The sequence below is a fragment of the Geotrypetes seraphini genome, chromosome 10, assembly GCF_902459505.1.
Source record: "Geotrypetes seraphini chromosome 10, aGeoSer1.1, whole genome shotgun sequence".
Taxonomy (NCBI): domain Eukaryota; kingdom Metazoa; phylum Chordata; class Amphibia; order Gymnophiona; family Dermophiidae; genus Geotrypetes; species Geotrypetes seraphini.
The window spans coordinates 37,091,145-37,116,415 of record NC_047093.1 but is presented as its reverse complement, the minus strand read 5'-3'; the positions used below and the strand labels follow the sequence as shown (position 1 = coordinate 37,116,415).

The 25,271-nt window shown below is 45.3% G+C and overlaps 1 protein-coding gene across 1 annotated transcript in view; it reads right to left on the bottom strand.

The window, feature by feature from the left end:
* Positions 1-25,271, bottom strand: part of NARF (nuclear prelamin A recognition factor) — a 56,442-nt gene that overhangs the window by 26,002 nt on the left and 5,169 nt on the right. The window contains exons 4-7 of the mRNA XM_033961180.1: positions 23,817-23,960; positions 17,602-17,734; positions 15,239-15,373; positions 6,329-6,447 (exon numbers count right to left, since the gene is read on the bottom strand). Coding sequence (XP_033817071.1) covers positions 6,329-6,447; positions 15,239-15,373; positions 17,602-17,734; positions 23,817-23,960 — 531 coding nt within the window. The remainder of the gene's footprint in view (positions 1-6,328; positions 6,448-15,238; positions 15,374-17,601; positions 17,735-23,816; positions 23,961-25,271) is intronic.

Sequence of the window (25,271 nt, the reverse complement as noted above, 5' to 3'; positions counted from 1 at the left end):
GGGAGAACCAGTGTTGACGAGGCCACCGGGGAGCTATGAGGATCATGGTGGCTCCGTCCCTGCGGAGTTTGGATAAAGTCCGCAACATCAGAGGTAGAGGAGGAAAGGCATAGAGGAACCGATCCGTCCAGTCGAGAAGGAATGCATCCGGGGCCAGACGATGAGGAGAGAAGAGTCTGGAGCAGAACTGGGGCAGCTGATGGTTGTGAGGAGCTGCGAATAGGTCCATCTGCGGAGTGCCCCAGCGAGCAAAGATGGAGTGGAGCGTGGGAGGATCCAAAGTCCACTCGTGAGGTTGAAGGACGCGGCTGAGATTGTCGGCCAGGGAGTTCTGTTCGCCCTGGATGTAGACCGCCTTGAGGAAGAGACTGCGGGCCGTGGCCCAGGTCCAAATACGAAGAGCCTCCTGACAAAGGAGGCGAGATCCTGTGCCGCCCTGTTTGTTTATGTAGTACATGGCGACTTGGTTGTCCGTGCACAGGAGCAGAACCTGAGGACAAAGAAGGTGCTGGAAGGCCTTGAGAGCATAGAACATGGCCCGTAGTTCTAGAAAATTGATGTGATGTCGACGCTCCTGTGGGGTCCAAAGACCCTGGGTGCGTAGGTCTCCCAGGTGAGCTCCCCATGCATAAGGGGAGGCATCCGTGGTGATGATCATGGAATGTGGGGGCAGATGCAACAGAAGGCCCCTGGAAAGGTTTGAGGAGTTCAACCACCATTGTAGAGATCGCTGAAGAGATGATGTCACAGAGATGGGATGAGAAAGAAGATTCGAGGTCTGTGACCACTGGTCGGCCAGAGTCCATTGAGGTGTCCTGAGGTGGAGTCGTGCTAAGGGAAGCACATGCACCGTTGATGCCATGTGTCCCAGGAGGACCATCATCTGTCGAGCTGGGATGGTGTGATGAAGGAGCACCTGATGACAGAGGTGGAGCAGAGTCCGTCGACGATCGGAGGGGAGGAATGCCCTCATTAGTGTGGTATCGAGAACTGCTCCGATGAACTGAAGGCGCTGTGTGGGAAGCAGATGCGACTTGGGGTAGTTGATCTCGAACCCCAGTAGATGGAGAAGAGAGATGGTATGTTGAGTGGCTTGTAGCACAAGAGGAGACGTAGGAGCTGTCACTAACCAATCGTCCAAGTAGGGAAACACTTGGAGGTTGTGAGACCTGAGGAAGGCCGCCGCCACAATGAGGCATTTGGTGAACACCCTGGGTGATGAAGCGAGGCCAAAAGGTAGCACCTTGTACTGATAATGGCGATGGTGCACCTGGAATCGCAGGTAGCGACGTGAAGTTGGATTGATTGGTATGTGAGTGTAGGCCTCTTTGAGGTCCAGGGAACATAGCCAGTCGTTGTGAGAGAGATGAGGGTAAAGCGTGGCAAGGGAGAGCATTCTGAACTTCTCCTTGACTAGACACTTGTTGAGGTCCCTGAGATCGAGAATGGGACGAAGGTCTCCTGTCTTTTTGGGTACCAGGAAGTAGCGGGAGTAGAATCCCTGACCCCTTTGATCTGGAGGTACTTCTTCGATGGCATTGAGAAGGAGGAGGGATTGAACCTCCCTCAGGAGGAGGGGGGTTTGAGTTGAGAGAGAAGCAGACTCGACGGGAGGATTGTCTGGCGGAAGAGTCTGGAAGTTGAGGGAGTAGCCGTGGCGGATGATGTTGAGGACCCACTGGTCCGATGTGATGACCTCCCAACGGCTGAAGAAAATGTGGAGCCTGCCTCCGATTGGCTGAGGAAGAGGCAATGAGGGTGGAAGACTGGCTAAGCCCTGGAGAGAGGAGTCAAAAGGGCTGAGAAGGTTTGGCAGGAGGAAGAGGCTTTGCAGGTTGATTAGGCTGGGCACGAGCCTGGGTGTGTTGGTGCTGGCGGGCCCGCCTAGGTTGCTGTGCAGGTGGGTTGAGCGGTCTGGCAGAGAACCGGCGTTGATATGATGTCTGCGGTCTATAAGGGCGAGCAGGAGGAGTCTTTTTCTTTGGTTTAATGAGAGTATCCCATCTGGTCTCATGGGCGGAGAGCTTCTGAGTGGTGGTATCCAGGGACTCTCCGAATAGTTCATCTCCCAGACATGGGGCGTTGGCTAGACGGTCCTGATGGTTGACGTCTAGATCAGAGACCCTGAGCCAGGCCAGGCGGCGCATAGCCACAGCGATGGCAGATGCACGGGAGGAGAGCTCAAAGGAGTCATAGACAGAGCGCACCATGAACTTCCTCAGTTGAAGCAGGCTGGAGATGTGCTGCTGGAAAAGAGGGACCTTGTGCTCCGGCATGTATTTTTGCATGGAGGAGAGTTGCATTACCAGATGTTTCAGGTAGAAGGAAAAATGGAAGGAGTAGTTGTTTGCCCTATTGGCAAGCATGGCATTTTGGTAGAGCCGTTTGCCAAATTTGTCCATAGTTTTTCCTTCTCTGCCAGGAGGGGTGGAGGCATACACACTGGTGCCCTGAGTCTTTTTCAAGGTGGATTCTACCAGGAGAGACTCGTGGGGCAGTTGGGGTTTATCAAAACCTGGGATTGGTATGACCCTATAGAGACTGTCCAATTTACGGGGGGCCCCAGGGACAGTTAGCGGGTTCTCCCAATTTTTATAAAAAGTTTCCCGTAGGATATCGTGAACAGGTAACTTTAGGAACTCCTTGGGAGGTTGATCGAAATCCAGAGCCTCCAGGAAAGCTTGTGACTTTTTGGAGTCAGATTCCAATGGCAAAGACAAAGCCCCTGACAACTCCCTGAGAAATTTAGAGAAGGAAGATTGTTCAGGTTTGGAAGTGGTCTCGGGTGCGGAAGGCTCTTCGTCCGACGACGATGCATCCTCCTCGGTACCGGGGGGGGATTCTTCCCATAGGTCCGGGTCTCTGACATCGGTGGTTGCGTGTCGAGAGACCGGAGTGGACGGGTCGGCATGGTGAGTCTTAGACAAAGACTTGCCTGAGCGTACCGAGACATTCCCTGGCGATGTAGACCTGTGTCTGTCCCGATCCCGGGAAGAACGGTGCCGGTCTGGGTCTTGGGAAGACCGGTGCCGGTCCGGGTCATGGGAAGACCGGTGTCCTGCTCGGTCCCGAGGAGGATCCGTCGTCGTTAAGGCGACTGGTTCGTGCGGTGCCGAGAGAATGGGCATGGAAGAGTCCATAGGTACCAATGGAGTGGATACCGGTTGGACGGTGCGGGGCTCGGGCCGGTCTGGTACCGAGAGCAGCGGTGCCAAGATAGATGGTAAGAGCTGCTGAAGTTGCTGGTGGAGTTGCTCTTGCAACTTGTCCTGGAGGATGGCCGCAATGCGGTCATCCAGGGGAGGCACCGGAACCACTTTTTTCTTTTTTGGTTCCTTGGGTGCCGCTCTACACTCCGGCGATGAGGGAGCCGATGACGAGGCACTCACCGATATCGGAGTGGAGCGTTTCTTGGCCCGGCGTGGAGCCGAGAGGACTGGTGCCGTCCCCGAGGTGGGAGGGCGCTCAAGGGTGGAAGGCTTCTTAGCCGGCTTACCTGGCGCCGGAGGCGCCGACGTCGTCTCAGGCGGCGTCGAAGTGGTCGGTGTCGATTTCGACGGTGCCGCAGATGAAGATGTCGAATCCATAGACGGGCCGGTGCCGAAAAGTAAATTCTGTTGGATTTGACGATTCTTCAACGTGCGCTTTTTAAGAGTGGCACAGCGGGTGCAGGAGTCCGCCCGATGCTCTGGTCCCAGACACTGCAAGCACCAATTGTGTGGGTCAGTGAGGGAGATCGGGCGTGCACACCGCTGGCACTTCTTAAAGCCTGGTTGCGGGGGCATGAATGGAAACACGGCCTCCGCAAAATCAAACCCCGAGGCCTGGATCGTGGCAATAGGCCCCGCCGGGGTAGGAACGAAAAAATAAAACAAAAGAAAGGTTTTTTTTTTTTTTTTTTTTTTGGAATTGGGAAGAAAAAAGTACCCGAAGGTGAAAAACCGAAAAAAATAACGCGAGCGGGAAGGCAAAAGGAGGATTTCAACTCTGTTGAAAAAACACACGTCTTCTTCGCTCCGCGGAAATGAAGAAACTGGGGACCACGCACTCCTCCGTCGGGCGGGAAGGCACTCGCGCACGCGCGGTGCGGCCAACTAGAACTTTCTAGTAAAAAGGTCCGTACCGTGGGCTCCGTCGGTGACGTCACCCATGCGTAAAGAATATGCTGCCTGCTTGTCCTGGGATAAGCATGTGTTGCAACAAAGAGGAAGCGCATTGGGACATAGGAGGTGGTGTACAAGGGGAATGGAAGAAAGGAGAATTTTTGGTCATAGGGAGGGAGTGAGGTACAGATGAGAGGGAGAAACACTGTGGTGGAAAGGGAACAGTGGGACAGATTGAAAGGGATGCAAGAGGGAGAAATGTCGGACATAGTGGTGAAGGGAATGGAGGGAGAGATATAGCATGGTGCTGGAGAGGGGTGATAAGAGAAATGTTGGGTATGGGGCTGGTGGGCAGGGTGAAAGATGCTGCACTGTGATGAGAGCTAAATGCTGGACCATGGTAGAAGGAACCAATGGACAGCAATAGAAGAATTTGCAGAAAACGGAAAGGCAGAAAAAAGAAACTGGGATGAACTTGATGGAAAAATAAGTCTCCAAACAAAGGTAAAAAACGGAATTTGTTGACTTAAATATGTTAGCTTTGGGAAATGTATATAGCAGATGTCTTTGTATTGTCTTCAGAAGAAAAGAAAAAGCATTTCTGGTTTTATTTCTACGGTGTTGAAGTACTTGCTGACCCTTGCTTTGGCTGGTGAGATCCCCAAGCACCACCAACAGAGGACCTCCTCTAGAGACAGCCAGAACTCCCCTCCACCAAGCGCAGCAGTCGCTGGCAGCATCCATGAGCCACTGAGGTGCAAGCATCTGTGACTCGGACACTACTGCTGCCTGCTGAGCTTGGCAAAAGGGACCCCTGGCTAACTGCAGAGGAAGTCCTCAGCTGACAGCTTGAAGGTCCTCATTGGCTGAGTATTTATATTTTATATTTACATTAGAACCCCATTTACAAAGTATGTATTCTTCTCTATTAATATTTTCAAATTAAAGCGTCTTTGCTTATTTGTAAATGGGTCTCTACTAGAGCCTTTAATTCAATAGCATAATTAAATGAAATAACTACTTCTGAAGTTTATAGGGATGGGCGGGGACGGATTTGACTCCAAGCGGGGACAGGTTTGATTCTACCGTGGACAGGTTTGATTTCTGTCCCCAAGCAACTCTAGTCCAAACTGTTCTTTTTACTGGTTAAAAGGCTTTTGGAAATTGCCCTCACTAGGTATACACTAAATAAAGTTTTTTAATATTTATAATGTACAATGTTAATGCATTTTTACAACATTGGTCTGGAAGATGTGGCATCGAAATCTAGTATTTTAGAAAATTCGGTCCTGGAGTCCTTGGGAGCCTTGAAGTTAATGGGGGAAGGGGTAGCACGAAGCTAACTTTGCACTGGCCCGGAGTAGCTCCTCCCTCCCTTCACAGCACTTGCCTTGCAGAGCTGGTTAATGGGGGCAAGAACAGCTGTGCAGAACAGAAGCTTATCATAACTTCCCAAGTGTGCTGGTCTGCCTGCGACTCCCATTTATGTAGAGATTAAAGCTGACCTCTTAACTACGAGTTCTAACAGGAGGGATTGGGTATCTCTCCTGCCTGTCATGGTTAGGTTGAGGGGGGGAGGGTTTTGAGTGTTCTGGCAGGAGGAGTGGGCCACCCTCCTGCCTATCGCAGTTGAGTAGGGGGGTTTCTGGCAGGAGAAATTGGGTACTCCTGCTTGGGGGGTTCCAGTAGGAAGGATTGGGCAATCCTCCTGCTGGCGGATGCTTCGGGGGTGGGCATTCCCTCCTGTCACCCAACTTTGCAGGGTTGGAGGTAGGAAGGAGTGGGCATCCCTCCTGCCACCCAACTTAGCAGCAACTGTAGTGAACCACCCCAACCTCACGGTTGTGATCACGGCAAGTATATTCCCTTGCCGTGATCAGCTCAGTGGCACCGTGATTCTCTAACCGGCGCCTGTGAGATAAGACACTAGTTAGAGAATCTGTGTGGTTAGGTGGGATTAGGCATTTGTCCGTTAGGACAGACGCAATTTCTATGGAGTATGCCCTTGTGTGGTTCTCAAGCCGCTTAGGTGGCTGCTGAAACTGGGTGTCCTATACAGAATCAGGCCCTTTGTGCCCACCCACTTTGGGCTTTTTCAGGCCCACCCAAAGCTAGCCACTGGCTGTCACTAGTTGAGCCATCTACTGGTCAGGCAATAGCCCTCCCCCCATGACCCACCCCATTGCCTTTGCTCTCAAACACAAAACACTTGACATCATTACTACCTGTTGTCTGGCAAAATAGTCCTTCACAAGGGAGCCCATGATCTGTTGTGGGGACTTTGCAGTGCAAATGTGTGGAGTAACTGGATTCCCAAGAACTCGCTCTGCATATCGGATCCAACCTAATTAGAAAAAAATAAATACTGTCTAAAATGAGCAGCAAGACTCAGGCTTGGTTTCATAAAGGTGTTTTATGGCACAACTTTGACATCTCTCACTTCATAGATACTATAACCTTGTCAAGTTTTCCCATGGAACCTGGTTTTAAATACATTTATTAAAAATAAAAAATACTGCCCTTTGTTTTATGTGGCAGCAAAATCTTTAACATTACATTTCTCCCTCCGTATCCACATTGGTTAGGGGCAGAGCCGGTCTGTGAATACTAAAAATACCGTGAATATTCGGGCCAGTTCTGCCCCTAACCCCCACTTCCCCCTGGCTATTTTAAGCCCTGTAAGCCCCCCCTTAAGCCTTACCTGGAGGTCTAGCAGGTTTTCGGGCAGGAGCGATCTTCCCACACTCCTGCCCCGTGCAGATCACTCACAGGAAATGGCTGCCTTGAGCTCCCGTCGTCCCTCGAGACTACGACGGGAGCTCAAGGCAGCCATTTTCTGTGAGCGATCTGCACGGGGCAGGAGCATAAGAAGATTGCTCCTGCCCAAAAACCCGCTAGACCACCAGGTAAGGCTTAAGGGGGGGGGGGGGGTTTACAGGGCTTAAATATCCTGAAAACTGAAAATGATTTTTTGGCATAAAATTGAATTGAAACCATAGATACGGAAACCGCGAATACGGAGGAGGGAAAATGTAAACAAAAAACTGGATCATGTTTAACACAAAAAAACATATCGATATTAAAAACATACAAAAGCAAGTTAACATAACTAATAAATCTCAAGATGACATTTTTTGCTCTCCTTACGGCCAGCATAACAAATTTAAAATATATTCAAAGTTTGCAACAAGCAATAAATCTTAATATTTCTTAAAATTGCATAATTTGTTTAATCAATCTCCAATGGTAATGCAACCTGGAGAGTTAGACCCACTATAAAGAAAGCGCTGTTTGCGTTTCTACCAGCAATTAAAAAACAAAACCAAAAACCAACAACACTTGAAATATGGAAACATCTAAGTTAACATTTGCAAATTAAAGTTAAGTGAGTTAATTAGTAGATTAAGAGGTTGGGGAGAGATGAGATGAAGATGAAAATGTGTCAAAAAGGACCAGAAAACAAAATGGCAAAATCATGCACTAAAATACAGCTTTAAAAAATAATAATAATAATAATAAAATGTATTAGACTTTTAGATTATAATTTAGAAATAGAGTATAATTGGAACACTTGGCTTTGAGGCTGTATTGATTTTATTGGTATCGAGAGCCAGAAAGTGACAGCAAATTTGGTTTGTTATGCTGTCCAGATTATGTTAGCAGTTAAATCAACGCACATCTTTTGAGCGATAGCTCTAGGCAGGATACATGCAGGTAAGAGTGGAGGATTAGCTTAATGGCTTCTGTAGTGGGCTGAGAATCTGGGTTCGACTCCCACTTTTGCTCCTTGTGACACTGAGTAAACCAAACTTATGACTGAACCCACTAGGATAGAGAAAGAGCCTGCATATAATAAATGCAAATTGCTTTGGTTTTGCCACATAAAGTGGTATATCAAACCCATGACCCCTTTGTTTATTCGTCACTAACAAGCCAATCAGTCTCCTACCACAACACAAACATAAGTCTTACATTTTCAAGTTTTACATATTAATGATCAAAAACTCGATGTAACAAAAGATAGATAGCACTAGATCCAATAGATGCTGGCATTGTAGATTAGAAGTTGGGACGTTAGATCATTTCATTTTTTTTTGTCCCTGTGTAAATGCTTTTTGGAAACGAATTTGGCCCCAAATTAATAAATAATTAGAAAACCATGTAGGACTCTCGTATGACACTATATTATTTGGCACAGCAATGAGAACTCAGAGTCCGATTTCTGCACATAACAACAAGTTATTATTAATATTGACAGGGGTCGCCATGCAACAAATTACTCAAAATTGGAAAGATTATACTAAATTAAATTATACATTTTGGTGGAATTCAGTTTGTCACATATATAAGATGGAAAAGATGATAGCATTACAACAAGGGAATCTTCATAATTTTAAAAAAATATGGGGACCATTGACTAATTACTCTAATGATCAGATATCTTAGCACATTGGTAGTATATATGTGGGGTTGGGGTGGGGAATGTATATCATATGGAATTAGGATATTGATAAAAAGGGGGGTATTTATTTTATCTTACAAGAATATTTGATTGTAAATACAAGTGATATGTAAAAATTGTTTTTATTATGTTTAATTCACTTGTTGTAAGAATTAAAAATGAATAAAGATTTACAAAAAAGATCAAAAAAAGAAAGCTTGTTATGACATTCTGATTCTGCAGAAGAGTTCTTTTAAATAGCGGTAAAATTAATAAATTCAACCATATCTAAGAAACTAGAACTGATGTAGTTTATGCAATGCAATTTTCTGAATCAGTGCCCCAAATAACCCCAGGAACAGGTCAAAAAACCCAAGGCCCCAAGAAGAAGAAGAAAAAAAATATAAAAAATAAAAAAAAAAAAGTGTTGGCCTGTGTAATGTAACAGCAAAATAAAATAAAAGGTCCTGGGGGGAGGGAGCATAAAATGTGTGAACATTCTCATTCTTCTCTCTTTACATGTCCTTACATTTCCCAACCTTCCAATCACCTTCTTTGTCTGGTCAATTTCTCCATTACATCCATGGCAGCCTTTTCTTCTGCACAAGGGGTGGGGGGGCTGGGTCCTCACTAGTACAATGAAGATTGTAGGTTTCTTTGTTTTTGTGCAAAGCATGGGGTTCTGATCACACCAAACTTCGTGCTAGATTCACTAAGCAAACCGATCGTGTACTACCGTATTTTCACGCATACAACGTGCGCGTTATATGTGTTTTTACAAACCGTGCATAACCTTGTGCGGTATACGCGTGAGCGCGTTATACAAAATTTTTTTTACATCGTTCCCCCCCCCTGACGTCCGATTCACCCTCCCCGCAGGACCGCTCGCACGCACCCGCACCCCCACCCCGAAGGACCGCTCGCACGCACTCCCACCCTCCCCCCATCATGTAAAAGCTCCTACCGGTGTCCTGCTGCTTCCTCTTGGCGGTCCCGACACCCGACACGATCGGGGCAAGAGGGAGCTCAAGCTCTCTTGCCCCAGCCAACCGCGGCACCCCCGACACGATCGGGGCAAGAGGGAGCTCAAGCCCTCTTGCTCCTCCGACTCCCCGACACGATCGGGGCAAAAGGGAGCCCAAGCCCTCTTGCCCCGCCGACTCCCCAACTCCCCAACAATATCGGGCCAGGAGGGAGCCCAAGTCCTCCTAGCCCTGGCGGCCCCCCCCCATTAGTTGTTCGGGCCAGGAGGGAGCCCAAACCCCTCCTGGCAGGCAGCCAACGACGGAATGAGGCCGGATTGGCCCATCCGTCCCAAAGCTCCGCCTACTGGTGGGGCCTAAGGCGCCTAGGCCAATCAGAATAGGCCCGGGAGCCTTAAGTCCCACCTGGGGGCGGGGCCTGAGGCACATGGGCCCAACCCGACCATGTGCCCAAGGCCCCGCCCGCAGGAGGGACCTAAGGCTCCCGGGCCTATTCTGATTGGCCTAGGCGCCTTAGGCCCCATCAGTAGGTGGAGCTTTGGGACGGATGGGCCAATCCGGCCTCATTCCGTCGTTGGCTGCCTGCAGGACAGGCGGGTTTGGCTCCCGTCTGTCTGGCCAACTACACAAAGGTACGGGGAAGGGGGGTGGGGGTGTCGTGGGGGTCGGCCAGGGGGGTCGCGGGTCGGCTGGGGGGGCGGTCGGAGGTTCTTGGGGGGGCGGTTGTTGGGGGGAGGGGGGTTTGCGTCGAGGGCAGGAGGGCCTGGGATCCCTCCTGCCCGTAATGTAGTGCGGGGTGGGGGTAGGGGGTCGCCAGGGCCAGGAGGACTTGGCCTCCCTCCTGGCCCGATATTGTCGGGGAGTTGGGAAGTCGGCGGGGCAAGAGGGCTTGGGCTCCCTTTTGCCCCGATCGTGTCGGAGAGTCAGGGTGGGCAAGAGGGCTTGAGCTCCCTCTTGCACCGATCATGTCGGGGGTGCCGCGGTTGGCTGGAGCAAGAGGGCTTGAGCTCCCTCTTGCCCCAATCGTGTCGGGGGTGCCGCGGTTGGCTGGGGCAAGAGAGCTTGAGCTCCCTCTTACCCCGATCGTGTTGGGGAGTCGGGACCGCCAAGAGGAAGCAGCAGGACACCGGTAGGAGCTTCTACATGATGGGGGGGGTCGGGAGGCTGTGGGGGTGCGAGCGGTCCTTCAGGGTGGGGGTGCGGATGGGGGTGCGTGCGAGCGGTCCTTCGGGGTGGGGTGCGATCGGTCCTGCGGGGGGGGTGGGTGTGAATCGGATGTCGGGGGGGCATCAGGCTTTCAGGGTGGGGACAGGACTTCAAGGGGGAGAGGAGAGTCGGGGTGGCCAGAGGAGAGTCGGGGCGGGCGAAAGGAGAGTCGGGGTGGCCAGAGGAGAGTTGGGGCGGGCGAAAGGAGAGTCAGGCGGCGACGGGAGAGTTGGGCAGCATGCGCGGTATACGGGTGTGCGCGGTATATAAAAATTTCTGTACATAAATTTGTGTTTTTTGCGCGCTATACCCGTGTGCGCGTTTTACACGGGTGTGCGTTATCTACGTGAAAATACGGTAATCGGTTTGCGAGCCCATTTCTCTCAACGCGATTCACTAACCTGTGTAGCGACCCTCTTCCGATATGCGCATGTAAATGAGAACTGCATGCAAAATAGGCAGGGAAGCGATTCACTAACCATTTTTTCAAATCCGACTGGCCTTGGAAAAAGCGACTTACTGCTGGGGACCAGTCGCAAACGTCTTTCCTACTCTCCTGCTCCATAGAAGCCCAGCTCACAGCCGGTCCTGCTCTCTACTGCCTGCCGTCCTGATGTTCTTCCCCAATCTCTCCTACCTGCGTTGCCCCAAATCGCCGCCCTGCTCATCCCCAGATTTCTCCTGCCTGCCACCCCAAATCTCTCCTGCCCTTCCCTGCACTGTGAGCCTGTGGTTTTAACCCGCAGATTAAAGCAGGTTAAAACCACATGCTCCCTTGCCTACAAAAGTTGGTTTTGTTTTTTTTAAGTCACGGCCTAGACCCATTCCTCCCCCACCCACGCTGATGCCCCACAAAAGGCAGGAGAGATGCCAACTCCCTCCCTGCCATGTGAAACTCCATCCCTGCCCACCTCCCTCCCTGCAGCTTTATCCAAGCTGGCTGGGCCCGGCCCAACCGCTCCCCTCCTATCTTTAAGGATCGCTCATTCCCTCCTGCTCCAGGCCTACTCCGAGGCCAGCAGGATGACCGGGCAAGGCTCACCCCCTCCCCGTACCTTAATATTGTTGGGAGCAGGAGGGGTGCTCAGTCCCTCCTTCTCCATGCCTCCTAAAATTACAAAGAGGCTACCGGTGCCTCGCATCGAAAAACTATAAATCAAGTCCCATATTTCATCTTACTAGAAGAGATGTTTCTTCAACATTTTCTTAAAACTACTCAAACTAGAAATGATGTTGTAAATATCCTGGAAGTTTATTCCACTTGCGAGGACCCACACACGAAAATATGCTAGCTCTAGACACGGCTAGCTGCAGCCGTTTCACTGTCAGAATATGTAGGTCATCGTGAGTCGTCGAGCACAACATACGTTGTGGTTCATATGGCAAAATGCTATCCATCAAATGTTTGAGCCTTATTGTGTATACAAAGATGCGCCATGACCAGTAATTTATAAATGATTTGATGTTTTAATTTTAACCAATACAAAGATATATAGCATTCTGTCACACGATCACTCTGTCTTAATCGAAACAAAGTTCGAACAATCACATTCTGGGCTACCTGCAGCACACTCAGTACTGATGCAGGTATACCCAGAAGCACCAAATTGCAGTAGTCTAAGCATGATAATACCACACTCTGCAAGACAGTTCTAAATATAGAGGCAGACAAGTTTGAGCGCAAACTGTTCAGACGCAATTTAAAAAATACCTTTTTTACTACTGCACATACATGCCCCCTGAATGTTAGACAAGAATCCAGTAGAACCCCTAAATATTTTACCTCCGTGGTATTGCAACAGTAGCATCTAATAAGTCAATTTTATCAGGAAAAACGGTTCATAGTCATAAGCGCATCGGACAAACGCGCACCAACAAATAGGACTAGACAATTGAGCGCAAGACTTCAGCAGGCCGCACTAAAACTTTATTTTAAAGTGCTCCGATGGGGGATGTGGAGGGGGAACCCTCCCACTTTACTTAATACTTTTTGCGCTGCCATTGGGGGTGGTTTTGGGGGGGGGCTTTAACTCCCCATTATAGAGGAAACAACTTTTCCCCCTGGAGCCCTTTAAAATAAGATTTTAGTGCGGCGTGCTGAAGTCTTGCGCTCAATTGTCTGGTCCCATTTGTCGGCGCGCTTTTTGTCCTATCACCGGAAAAACATATCCCAATGAACGAACAAAACATATAACCTACATTTTCTGGACACTCAATTTCAATCTGTTACAATTCATCCAACTATTAATATCTGCCATCACCCTCTGCAGCCGTTTAACTGCCTTTCCAAAGTCCCTAAACTGAACATCATCCGCATAAAACCGATACGAGACCTGTCCCAGAAGCCTGCCTTCATACCATTTATTGAGGGCATGCTCAAGAAGGTAAGCACTTTAAAAAATGCATTCTCTTCATCTATCGAGAAATGCCTAGTTCTTCAAGCAGGCAGCTTTTTCTCCCTTGAGCTTGGGTAGAGAGGCAAAGAGTAGCAGAAAAAAAGCCAGACTGATAAAGGCCACCGCAAAGAAGCCGCCACTGGCCCCCAGGCCTTGCAATGAAGAACGCTGCTCTAAACTGTTTTGGAGGAGGGCAGGCTTAAGCTATCTGGGTGCTCAAAATCCTACACCAGCCTGGCTGACTGTTTAGTCATGCCGACTGCTTCACCAGTGCAGAATAGTTGTGAGCTTGTTGAGGAGTGTATGATGGGGCTTGGTGAAATCATATGTCCCAATTAAGGATACTAGCCGTCATGGACAACAGTATTTAACATAATATGCTTGTATACCACAACTGCCTCTCAGTTTGGTTAACAAAATAGGAGTACATCGAATTACAATCAGTGAATTACAATCAGTCAGTCAAAAAATGTACCATGAAGTAGAAACATTTCAGCAAATCTAATCAATTTGGAAGCAGAGACTTCACGCTATAAGTTTCACTTCCAAAAGCTCAGCGCTTTTAAGAGCTTAGCTGACTGGAAAAAAAAAAGTCAACTGACTTGATCACCAGTTACAGGACAAGTCACAAGACTTAATGAGGAAAAAAAAAAAAAAAAAAAAGTCAGCATGAGAGGTTGCTTCCTCTTTAGCTTTGGAGCCAAGAGAAGGATAACAAAGGAGAACAGACTCTTGTAGCAGACTAAAGAAAGAAAACCGTATCAAATTGTGGCAAAATAAAATATCCAGACTCCAACATTTAAGAGACCTTCATTGTAGATCTGAAAAGGTTGGTTGCCTTCACTTCACTCCCGCGTTTACCTGTTGCAATGTCGCTGTGTGCAGTGTTCTCATTTTCCTTTCAGTAGGAGGAAGAGGTTCCATCGAGAACCACGGAAGCCAGTTCAAATCCTACTAACGTTCCTTGTGATCCCTCCCCCCCCTCCTTTTTCAAAGCCACACTAGCAGCTGCAAAAGGCTTGAATCCCTTTAAATCCCTAAGGGCTTTGGGGCAGTTACTGCAGCGGCCTGCACTATCAGGTTTTGTAAAAGACGGGGTTAAGATTATACACACACTTTTTTTTTTTTTTAATTACAAAAACTGCACGAGCGGTTTATAGCACTGACCAGCCAATTTATTTATGTCAAAAATTAAGCAGATTAGAAATTACTTTGTGCATGACCATTTTGTATTACAATAAAATCAAGGGATGAAAGCATCTATATATACTCATAGACCAGGGATCTCAAAGTCCCTCCTTGAGGGCCACAATCCAGTCGGGTTTTCAGGATTTCCCCAATGAATATGTATTGAAAGCAATGCATGCACATAGATCTTATGCATATTCATTGGGGAAATCCTGAAAACCCGACTGAATTGCAGCCTTCAAGGAGGGACTTTGAGACCCCTGTGAGACTGTAAACAAGAGTGAGTTTTCTTAACGAAGTTCCACAAAATGCTACCACCAGATTAATTTAAATTTTTTTTTTTTTAAGCTAAATTTTTGGTCGTTAACACCAAAAAGTAAACTTCCACTGGCTTCTAGTTTAGGCACAATGATTCTTTAAAACCATTGTTCTAGCCCCAAGTTATTTCCTCATTTCTCATCCATTCTCCTCCAGATCACAAACTAGGAATGGGCTTTTGCTTCATTTTTCCCTCAACAAAAAAGTACATTTTTAAAACAGTCCTTTCATGCCTTGCCTTTTTCATCAAGCAGCTAAGTTCTGGGAACTCTACTTTAAGACTAGAACCTTCAGATCTTATATTCCCAAAACTTACAAAAAGCTTTCCTCTTTAGGACATTTTTTAAAGTACAATTTAAAATTTTTTAAATCGTTGTATTATTTGGACTTGAATCTTCCCTGGACAATTTAACTTGTGATCCACACTCAACCTATTCCTCAGCTTGCCAAATGAGAATTTACTACTTCTACTATTAATTATTTCTATTACTTGTATTGTACCGACTGGATGCATTGTTCTCATTCCCAGGGTCTCACTGTTGTGCTCTATGCCCAGACGCAGAGTAGGAGAGAATATGCTTAATACTGTGCTGCATTTCTTACCAGGACAAGCAGAAGCAAACATAGGAAAGGAACGCTCGTCGTAAGTCCTCCTGTGATAGCGCGCCACAAACTCCTTCCGATTCTCCATAATACTGAAATCGGCAGCTAATGTCGTATCAAATACGCGATGCACTCCTGCAACAGAAGTAGTAGTTAAACCACTGCAGCGGTTTCTCCCTCCCCTACAAGGAGGAAGATATTCAGTTTTTGAGTATAAAATTCATTTTCTAAACCACCCCCCCAAAAAAAAAACAAAAACAAAAAAAAAACAACTCACCAGCATTGCCATATTCAGATTTTAAAACTTGAAGCAAATGAGGTGTAAGACTACCTCAATATTACTGCTAAGAGCCAGAAGGATGCCGCTTTAGAAGCAACAGCCAGTCAAGGCAGAATTGACCAAGAAGTACTCTTGCCTCCCCCTATTAGCTGCTAAGGATCTACAGGTAAACCGTGAGGTGGGAAGGGGGCGAGGAGTTAGTTACTTAGGGAACAACTTTATTTTTGAAAGTGTTGGAGGAGGGGCCACACATTTTTCTTTATTAGGATTCAGGGATGGGTGACAAAGTTTTGCAACTGCAGACAGTGGACCTTTACAACACAGCAGGCCTGAATTAGGGTTTGCTGCCTTTGCCCTGCAGCCTAGGACCCTATCTCCAGCTCAGTCCGCTAATCTACTCCATTATAAAATTTGTGTACAGTGAATATCCACTTTGTTACTTGACTAAATGGACATGTGCAAATAGCTGGTTTTATTAAAATGAAAATAAAGTGTTTGGGTTTTATGACAACAATTAATCTACCTTTAGGTTATCTGTACTAACATTTCCCAGCCTTCTGCCTCCCTCTATTCTATCACGCTCAGCTTTTCCTTATCTTCCCTGCAGGCTTGATAAGTTTCAAGTGTCAGGGGCACTCAGAGTTCATCCTGTTTCTTTACACGCCTTTCTGCTTTCTAAGAGCTGTTGCCCATTACTAAGGCTAAGCATAAGCAATTCATTCTGCAATACAGTAGTACCTTGGATTTCGAGTATAATCTGTTCCAGGAGTATGCTCGTAATCCAAAATGCTCGTTTTATCAAAGCGAGTTTCCCCATAGGAAATAATGGAAACTCGCTTTGATGCGTTCCCCCCCCCCCCCCCCCGAGAACCAGCATTGCTCCCCTCGAAGGCCCCCCCTAGGATCAGGCACCCCCCCCCTGCGATCCGGCACCCCCCCTGCCTCGAACCGGCACCCCCCCCCCGCCACGATATGACCCCCCCCACGCCGCTTCTTACCCTCATCTGGGCACTCTTGAAGATCGGCCTCCTCGTCTGTTGGGCCTTGAGCATCTGAGCATGCTCAAGGCCTGCAGTTCACGTTCTGAATGTGAACTCGCAGGCCTTGAGCATGCTCAGATGCTCAAGGCCCAGCAGACCAGGAGGCCGATCTTCAAGAGTGCCCAGATGAGGGTAAGAAGCAGCGAGGAGTGCCCAATTGTGTCGGGGGGGTCGGATCGTGGTGGGGGGTGCTCGTAAATCGAGCCATGCTCGGTTTCCGAGACACCAATTTTGCAAATGTTTTGCTCATCTTGCAAAACACTCGCAAACCGGTGCACTCGTAAACCGAGGTACAACTGTAGTTCTAATGTGCCCCACCCCCATACTCAGAATCTTAATACCACACTAGAAGCAATTAGCACCAAACTCGCACTGGTGTTAGATGAGTGCAGAATATTCAGAGGGCACTAGAACAGGAAACAATGTGCATGCCAAAGATGGCCCCAAATTGCCGACACCGAGGGGTTTGAAGATATCTTCCGGATTTTGTGTTTTAAAATCTGCCAGTTTTGATTTTTCTGGAAGTGGAAGGAAGCCTGTGCAAACTTTTAAGCACTGGGTAGTGATAAGTTTATAGTCCAAGCAAAACTGAAAATTAAAGCATATATTGGCACTTTTTTCCTGCTCTTAAATATAACTTTTTTAATAAATAAATAAGCCTTTCAAGTGAAAAATTATTTGGAAAAGCTTGCTATTTAAAAGGCACAGGTGCTGATGTGTGCTTCACTTCCAGGTTTGCCTGGGCATGTGCACAAGGGTTGAACATACTGCAAAACCTCTTGTATACATGTGCCAAATATGTTTGGTACATTCAACCCCTTCCTTTCAGTCTCATTGCCTGCATATAATTTGCATGCTAGGTTGAGCATTAAGAAGCTATATTTCTGTGTTGTTCTGAGAAATCAGCCCATGAACAAAAGCAAAGCACACACCCTGCTCCAAGGTTATCTTTAACTGCAAGCTCTTGCTCAACAGGCAGGACTTAAGATTCCACAAAGAGCCATCCGTGCAACAAGTGCTGCAAAATAAGAAAGTGAACGTACCGAGGCTTTTAAGGTAAGCACATAATCGCCTGGCCGCATCGGTTACAGAGAGATTGAATTTAGCAGCAAAATAAGGCAACGACTGAGGACATATAGACACCACCACCACTTTGTGTTTTGATGCATCACATTTCTGGAAAATAAAGAACAAAAATGCAAGCAACATTAATACTTACAAATTCTATAATAACCCTCTGAAAATTTAAAGATTTTTTTTGCAAAGCAATTCTGAAGCGTTTCCAGCTTTGTACTAAATACCAGATTGAATGTAGAGCTGCAGCTGTAACATAGGATCTTCTCCCTAGGAACGAGGGTCTATTAGTGTCTGCTTGTCCCTTGCGAGACGCTACACAGATGCACAAGGCAGGATAGTGCTATGGGAAAGGGGACTGCAGCAAGATTGTAAGACATTAGATAGGAAAGACTATAGTAAGCAGAAGGAAGGGGAGATATGAGAAGAAAAGGGGGGGGGGGGGAAAAAAGTGTCAGAACCCTTATCAGCACTTACCATGAGAAACAAGCTCAAAGAACATTGATCCCTGCCCAGTGTCTACAGGGACTCTCAGCACAAGTATAAATGGACAGAATTTTGTTCCACCCCACAAGATCTTTACCCGGCCCCGCAAACTCTGTCTAATCCCATCCACATAAGACTCAAATAGTTAAAATTTTATATTGAGGTTACTACACTAAAACCTCAAGAAGCCATACCTTGCAAGTACTAAACACCAAAGAAATAGAAAGATCCATTTCCTCCTTATATTGTGCAAAATCACAGGTGGCAGATACAGTGTTAGGGGAATGGAACTAGGGCATCTGCCCCCTGGCCTGAGAGCCCCAAGTCTGTTGGAAGCTGAAGGCACAGCCTAGCTGCGGCCTTTGTGGTACCTAGTTATGTCTAACACCACCTCTGGCAGGATACACGTTTCAAATCTGATATATTCTCATCAGAAAACAGAAAACATTTTTCTACCTTTTGTGTTCTCGTAATTTCATTCTTCAAATCATGTTGGTCTCAGGCTTTGGTTTGTTTTCTTTTGTCTGCTCAACTCACTCGCCAAGGTCCCCTGACCATTTCATATCTTTCTCCATGTTCACCATCCATCTTCCATCTCCGTGTACGTACTTTTCACCCATGTTCAGCATCTCCCTTCTCTGTCTCCTATACTTCTCTTTCTAATATTTCCCCTGTGCCCATCTCCCTGCCTTCATTATCATCACCATTCTATGTCCCTATCTCCTCCTCTTGTGTCCAGTATTGCTCTATATCCCTATGCCCTCGGTCCAGCATCTCCCTTCTGCATTCTCAATCTCCCCCATGTCTAGCCATCTTCCTTCTGTATCCATATACCACCCCCATGAAGCATTCCCCTTTGTGTCCCTGTCCTATGCTCCCATCCAAGCCTACCATCTCCCCTCTTTGCCCAGCTTCTCCCCTCTTACTTCCTTACACTAATGTGCCTCTTGCCCTCTAAATTCAATATTTCACTCCCTCTTTCATCCCCTAGGTCTGGTACCTCTCTCCTTTCCCTCCAGCCCCTCTCCCAGGCACAGGTCCAGCACCAGCACCTCTTTCTGCCAATCTCAAGAACAAATGCAGCATATCTCCCTTCTATTCAGCTCCAGCTCTGGAACCAGCAGGTCCATCCGCCACTGGCCCCTCCTTTGCGGGTCCAGCAGCCGTGGATTAAAAAACAAACAAAAAAAAAAAAAAAACAAACCCCAACTCCTATACCCACAGATCAGTCTGGCCCCTTTATGCCTCCTTCTCCACCTCCCCTCCCACCCTGCACTATTAGTGCCTTAGGACTGGAGCTTCAGCAACAGAAGAACAAACTTCACAGGCCCAAAAGCAACACTATGAAGTTCTTTCTTCAGTTGCTGAAACTCCAGTCCTAAAAGGTACTGATGGCACAGGACAGGAGGGGAGGGAGGCAGAGGGGTTGACTAGCAGCAATTATAATTTTACCACAGGGAAAAGCTTTTTACTACTCCCCTGGGTTAGTGAAAAGCCTTGCTCTTGCATCCATGTAAATAGGTCGAATTTCCCCCATTCCCACAGTTTACCACGGGAACAGGCATCTATCATTCGAGTTCACAGGAAACATAATATGCCATACTGGGTAAAACAAAATCTGGCTCCGTTTCCTGCTTCAAAAGTGGCCAATCCAAGTCAAAATGCCTGCTCTCAAAGGAGTATATGTTACTAACCCGAAGTATAAGTAGTGATTTTCCTACAGGAACTTGTCCTAACCTTTAACCATTTATAGCCTAATCTAAACAATTCTAGGTAACTTACAAAATAACATACACCAGCTTTTACAAAGCCACAAGGTAAATGCTCTGATGCTCATAGAATTCCTATGAGCGTTAGAACATTTAACTCACTGGCCTGAGGTAGAAACCTCTACCATGGCTTTGTGAAAAAGGAGCCCATAATCAAGTGGAAGGCAAACAATAAGATGAAATTTTTGAGTGCCAGCCAAAATAAAACTTCAAAAATACTTAAGAATAACCAAAAATCACTTGATCGAATAGATGACACTTTCAAAACATTTCTCAAAAATGCAAAAAAAATAATTAGGGTGAACTCCTAAGTCCTGTGGTAAAACAGTCAAGAGGACCATATTAGTACAATTAAAAATAAAATAAAGATAACACTCTTCATACCCAAAGTGATACAGGTTGACTTATCTGAAATTCTAAAACTCAAAAAGCTCCAAAAAAACAAATTCTTTGTAACGTTAAATTACTAATCTGTACAAAAAGCTTACTTTTGGCATCAAAAGTGAAACCTGGCCTCAAAGTCACCTTAAAGAATTCACTCTGTGATGATATTAGTTTAATTATTCATCTCATCTCACACTGGTGTACTTCTGAGATGTCATCAACAGCAACCCATATTCACTGCTTGCTGCAGCCCCACAAGCCTCCCCCGCTGCATCCAGCTGGTGAAGAAACAGGAAGTGATGTCAGCAAGGGCAGAATCTGGCAGAGCCAAGCCTGAGGGGCCATAACGAACATGAATCACTGTGGTCACTGGCAACACCTTATTAAAAAAAAAAATCTCTGGTCCTGAGCACTTCAGATAAAGAGTCATGAACCCATTTTCTACTGTCAATTGTTGCAAAACATCCCACACTTCCACCCAACCAAGAAATCGGGCAGCATCCTTACTGAACTTGTAAGTCCCAAACATTACCCTGCTTAAATTAAGGGCCTGTTTTACAAAGCTTTAAAGATTTAAAGGGCTTCGGGGCTGTTGCCATGCAGCTTTGTAAAACAGGACCTAAATGTTCATTTATTGTTTACTGTTTGAGTTTTAATGTACTGTCTTATTTGCACTGCAAGTCAGAGAAGTACCGTGAAATAGAAGTTTCACATTCATAAGAGTACACACAAAACATATTTCTAGAAACCTGGAGCATATCTCCCATGCTGTCATCACTGGCAGAAGGAACCGGCAGTAAAATCAACAAAATTATAAAAGTTAAAGTGGATTCAAATAACAGCACTGGAAAAAAAAAGTGTGCATTAAGCTTAGTTCTAAAATGTTTATAAGTAGTTTCAGCACACAAACATAATGGTAAAGAATTCAATAATGTAGGTGTATAAGTAACCCAACTCTGCCATTTGGACTCCTTCTGTGCACGAGATGGCCCTAGAAGAATTGTTATCTTTTTATTGAAAATTTTTCATCAAACTCAAAAAAGTTACTAAACATTGTCTTAACACCATTACTCCAACTAGGAAAATCCCCTTCCTCCCAACAATTTCACATTGAATGCAGTATGAAATATGGCACAAGCACTGACCTAGTCATTGGTTACTTTGCCTAACTCAGAGTACATCTTCATAGTTACTATAATTAAGAAAATGATAGATATCTATCTACCATTTTCTTAATTATATTTCAACCAGTTTTATTAAGTGGAAGTCTACATTATCAAGCCATATGAACATCAGATCATTACTATAACAAAACATTTTTATTTCCCCCCCTCTCTTCCTATCATCCCTCAGCCTACCCCTCACATCATGACATTCTTCAATGTAGTCCTAGCAACTACTCAGTTCCTTTTTCTAGGATATTCCATCCTAAACTTATTCGACGACATACTGTGTCCTCCAAGATGTAATTTTGCATTTGCAAATGCTCAGAGTCTCACATTGAATCAGGCCAGAACCAAGAGTAAAGGTACAATAAGGGATCTGGTCAGAGGGGGTGCAAGATGGAGAACTATGTTAGTTTCTGAGAATTCTAAGAGATGGGTTATTATTGAAGGAATCCAAATTTGGCTTTTACGATTAAATTTACAGATTTGTTGATGCTGTAACATAGTTACCTTATTTCACATCTCATCCCAATCCAATAACTTAGCTTTCAAATGTAATACCGGACCATTTTTCCACCATCACATCTAGGAATCTCAAAATTCCTCATCAAAAGAGGCAACCATTATTAGAGAGACTATAGTTGTACGGCAGTTTTGCCTAGTCCATTTTTCTACCTCTAAAAAACTCATTCTAAAGTTTTCCTTGGGAGGGTTTTTTTTTCCCCCTTTTTAAATTTAAGAAGTCTTTTGTTAGCACCTAAATTAGAAATTTTAAGTGGTACATGTGCTGGGCATTTCAGCTTTATTGGGGTCGATTCTGGGAGCCTTTTATAAAAGAACTAGGTTGTCTCCTTGGAGTAAGACTCCCTGTATATATCGATTGATTTTAAACACTGAGAAAAACCACTAGAAGGAAAACAAAAATAAATAAATAAAGCTTGTGTCATATCTCAAAGGATTTGATGCATGAAGTTCACCTAATGCTCTCATTTCATGAAGCATTGTAACATTTGATCATATCATAAAGATATACAGTATATATTTTTTAATGGATGGGTTATGGTGGGTTGGACCTAGATTCCACTGAACCCCAAGTTGTGTCTGATGGAGGCCAATTTGTGTCACTGGGACATACCTGGTAAAGCCCCAAGAGTACACACATTCTTTACTCATGCGAGAAGAACTATTTATGTACCTTTTCTCCAAATACATTATATAATCTTTACATCAAGATTTAAGAGGTCGAGAGGTCCTTTTACTACTGTGTGCTAATTTAGTATGCACACTACAAATTAGTTGCATTAAGTGCTTTGCAGCCCATAGGTATACAATGGGCCACATGGTACCGAGAGCACACCTCAGTGAAAGGACCCCCAAGATAGGCAAGACTGACCTGAGGACAGTTTTGTATGGTCATCTTCCATTGACCCATGTGCAAGCTTAGACTAAACTGCCAGGGAAAAGAAAATAGCGTGCTTGAATGTAAAAATTTAAGCTGGGGAAAAAAAACAAAGAAGTGTAAACTAAACCAAAAATCCTACACCTTTTCCTTATTTAGGTCTTTTGTGCTGGGTATCAAACTTCCAGAGAATGAGCCAAAATCTAGGTAACAGAAACATCTAATAGCAACCTAAACTTATTACATTGGTTCCTGAACATGGAAAGAGTGACCAAGTCATTAAACCAGGAACTCTCAACCCATTCACCAGGACATACCCAGCCAGTGAGATTTTCAAGATATCCAAAATGAATATGTATGAGAAATTTGCATACACTGCCTCACTATCTCATACATATTCATTGTGGATCTCCTGAAACCTCACTGGCTAGGTGTGTCCCAAGAACAGGGTTGAGAATCCCTGCATAAAAATTCAGTTAGCCATAGCAATTTATTTAGATAAAAGAATATGTTGGATGTATTTTGTTATTAATTCAATCCCCATAGTGAAAAAGCAAGGAGCCATCTTTCATAAAGAAAAAACCCCCAAAAATCAAAAACACACCTTTGCCAATATTGGCTTAGACCAGTGGTCTCAAACTCGTGGCCCAGAGGCCACATGCAGCCCACCAGGTACTATTTTGAGGCCCTCAGTGTGTTTATCATAATCACAAAAATAAAATAAAAGAGTTTCTTGATCATATGTCTCTTTAGCTATAAATTACAATATTATTATTAATGTTTCCTTTTGGCTAAGTCTTAACTATTTTTTCTGAGTCCCTCCGAGTACCTACAAATCCAAAATGTGGCTCTGCAAAGGATTTGAGTTTGAGACCACTGGCTTAGACTAAGCTTCTCCATTAGCAGTCACCCACATAACTGGACTTTTTTGTGTGTGGGGTGGAAGGGTGGGGGGGGGGAAGAGGATGTGGAAATCCTACCTTATTGAGATTAAGGACTCTGAAGAGTTCTTCTTGATTTTGCTGGGAAATCCTGGTACTCTCCTCTGCAGTTACACAGTTGTCACAGGCCAGGCAGTCACTGAGAAAGATTTTTGCACTGGCTAACTTGTGGAACTCATTTTTCTGCAAAATCAAAGTGTGAAGCTGGATAAAATTAAATATTCTGAAAGCCACATATACAAATTAAGCAAGTGATTTTTCTCAACGGTGCACCCTACCTCCTAAAAAAAAAAATTCTTAAAAAAGCAACATTACTAATAAAATATATAAACAAATTAGAATGCACATGGGATTCCTTAAGAGACACATTGAAGTGTAGTCTCAATGGACTAGTACACAGTTCTGAATGGAGAAGGTTTACTTGTGTGCACTCCTGGGGATGAAGAGCTAGACTTGTCAGTATGTGAAGGTATTTGGGACAATGGGGGAGGAGGGGAGAGGTTGAGTTACAAGCACATTCTCCCATAAGCATATTTTCAGTCAATTATAAAAGTAGGCACTTGCTTGCCTTTGTAAGAATACCAACATTAATGGTAGAAATGTTATGTGCATTCTTATATCCTGCCAAATCCTCAGAGTTCTAGATGGGTTACAAGCAGCATATCACTACACAGAATTCTGTATAGAGTTAAACATGTTAAGAATTATACATGCTACATAAAGTTATTAAAAACTTATCAAATTGTGCATATAGTTTAGGTAATATCAAATAGCAGATGACCATAAACATTGTCTTTATTTCAGGTGTCTTGTATTATTATTATTAGTCTGCCTACTGTATAGATACAGACATTTATCCCTGCCTTAGAGCAGGTGTACATGTCTGGGCCTAAAATTTTTATAAAGTGTGCTAAATTTGTATGCACGTAGATTGAAGAACATGTATGCAAATTGTTCTACCCAAATTCCATCCCTACTGGCAAAACTGTGTACTTTTTACACAGACATTTAGGGGTCCTTTTACGAAGGTGCGCTAAGCATTTTAGCACACACACCGGATTACGCGTTAAGGCCCTAATGTGCCTTCGTAAAAGGAGCCCTTAAGAGGCATACATATAAAAAGTAATTTTTATAAAATTTACACACCCTCTGCTGCTCGAGTAGTCTCTCCAGACTGCGTAAGTAGTGCACACCTGGCTACCTGCATTTGCATTTTCAGCTAAAATCTGAACCTGGATTGATTTGGGGTTGATTCGGTGCTGAAAGCATAACCAGAATTTTGACCAGCTCAAAAAGTTTTCATTCCTCTCAAGTCAATTAGGGCTTCTTTTACAAAACCATTGTAGCGATTCTCCTGCAGCAAATGCACCAAAGCTCACAGGAATTAAATGGGTTTTGATGCTGAAGTGATACTGTGGTAGTTATTCCTTCCCATACCAAGATTTGGGTGGATTTTTCTTATTACATTGCCCTTAACTATATGGCTTCTACTCT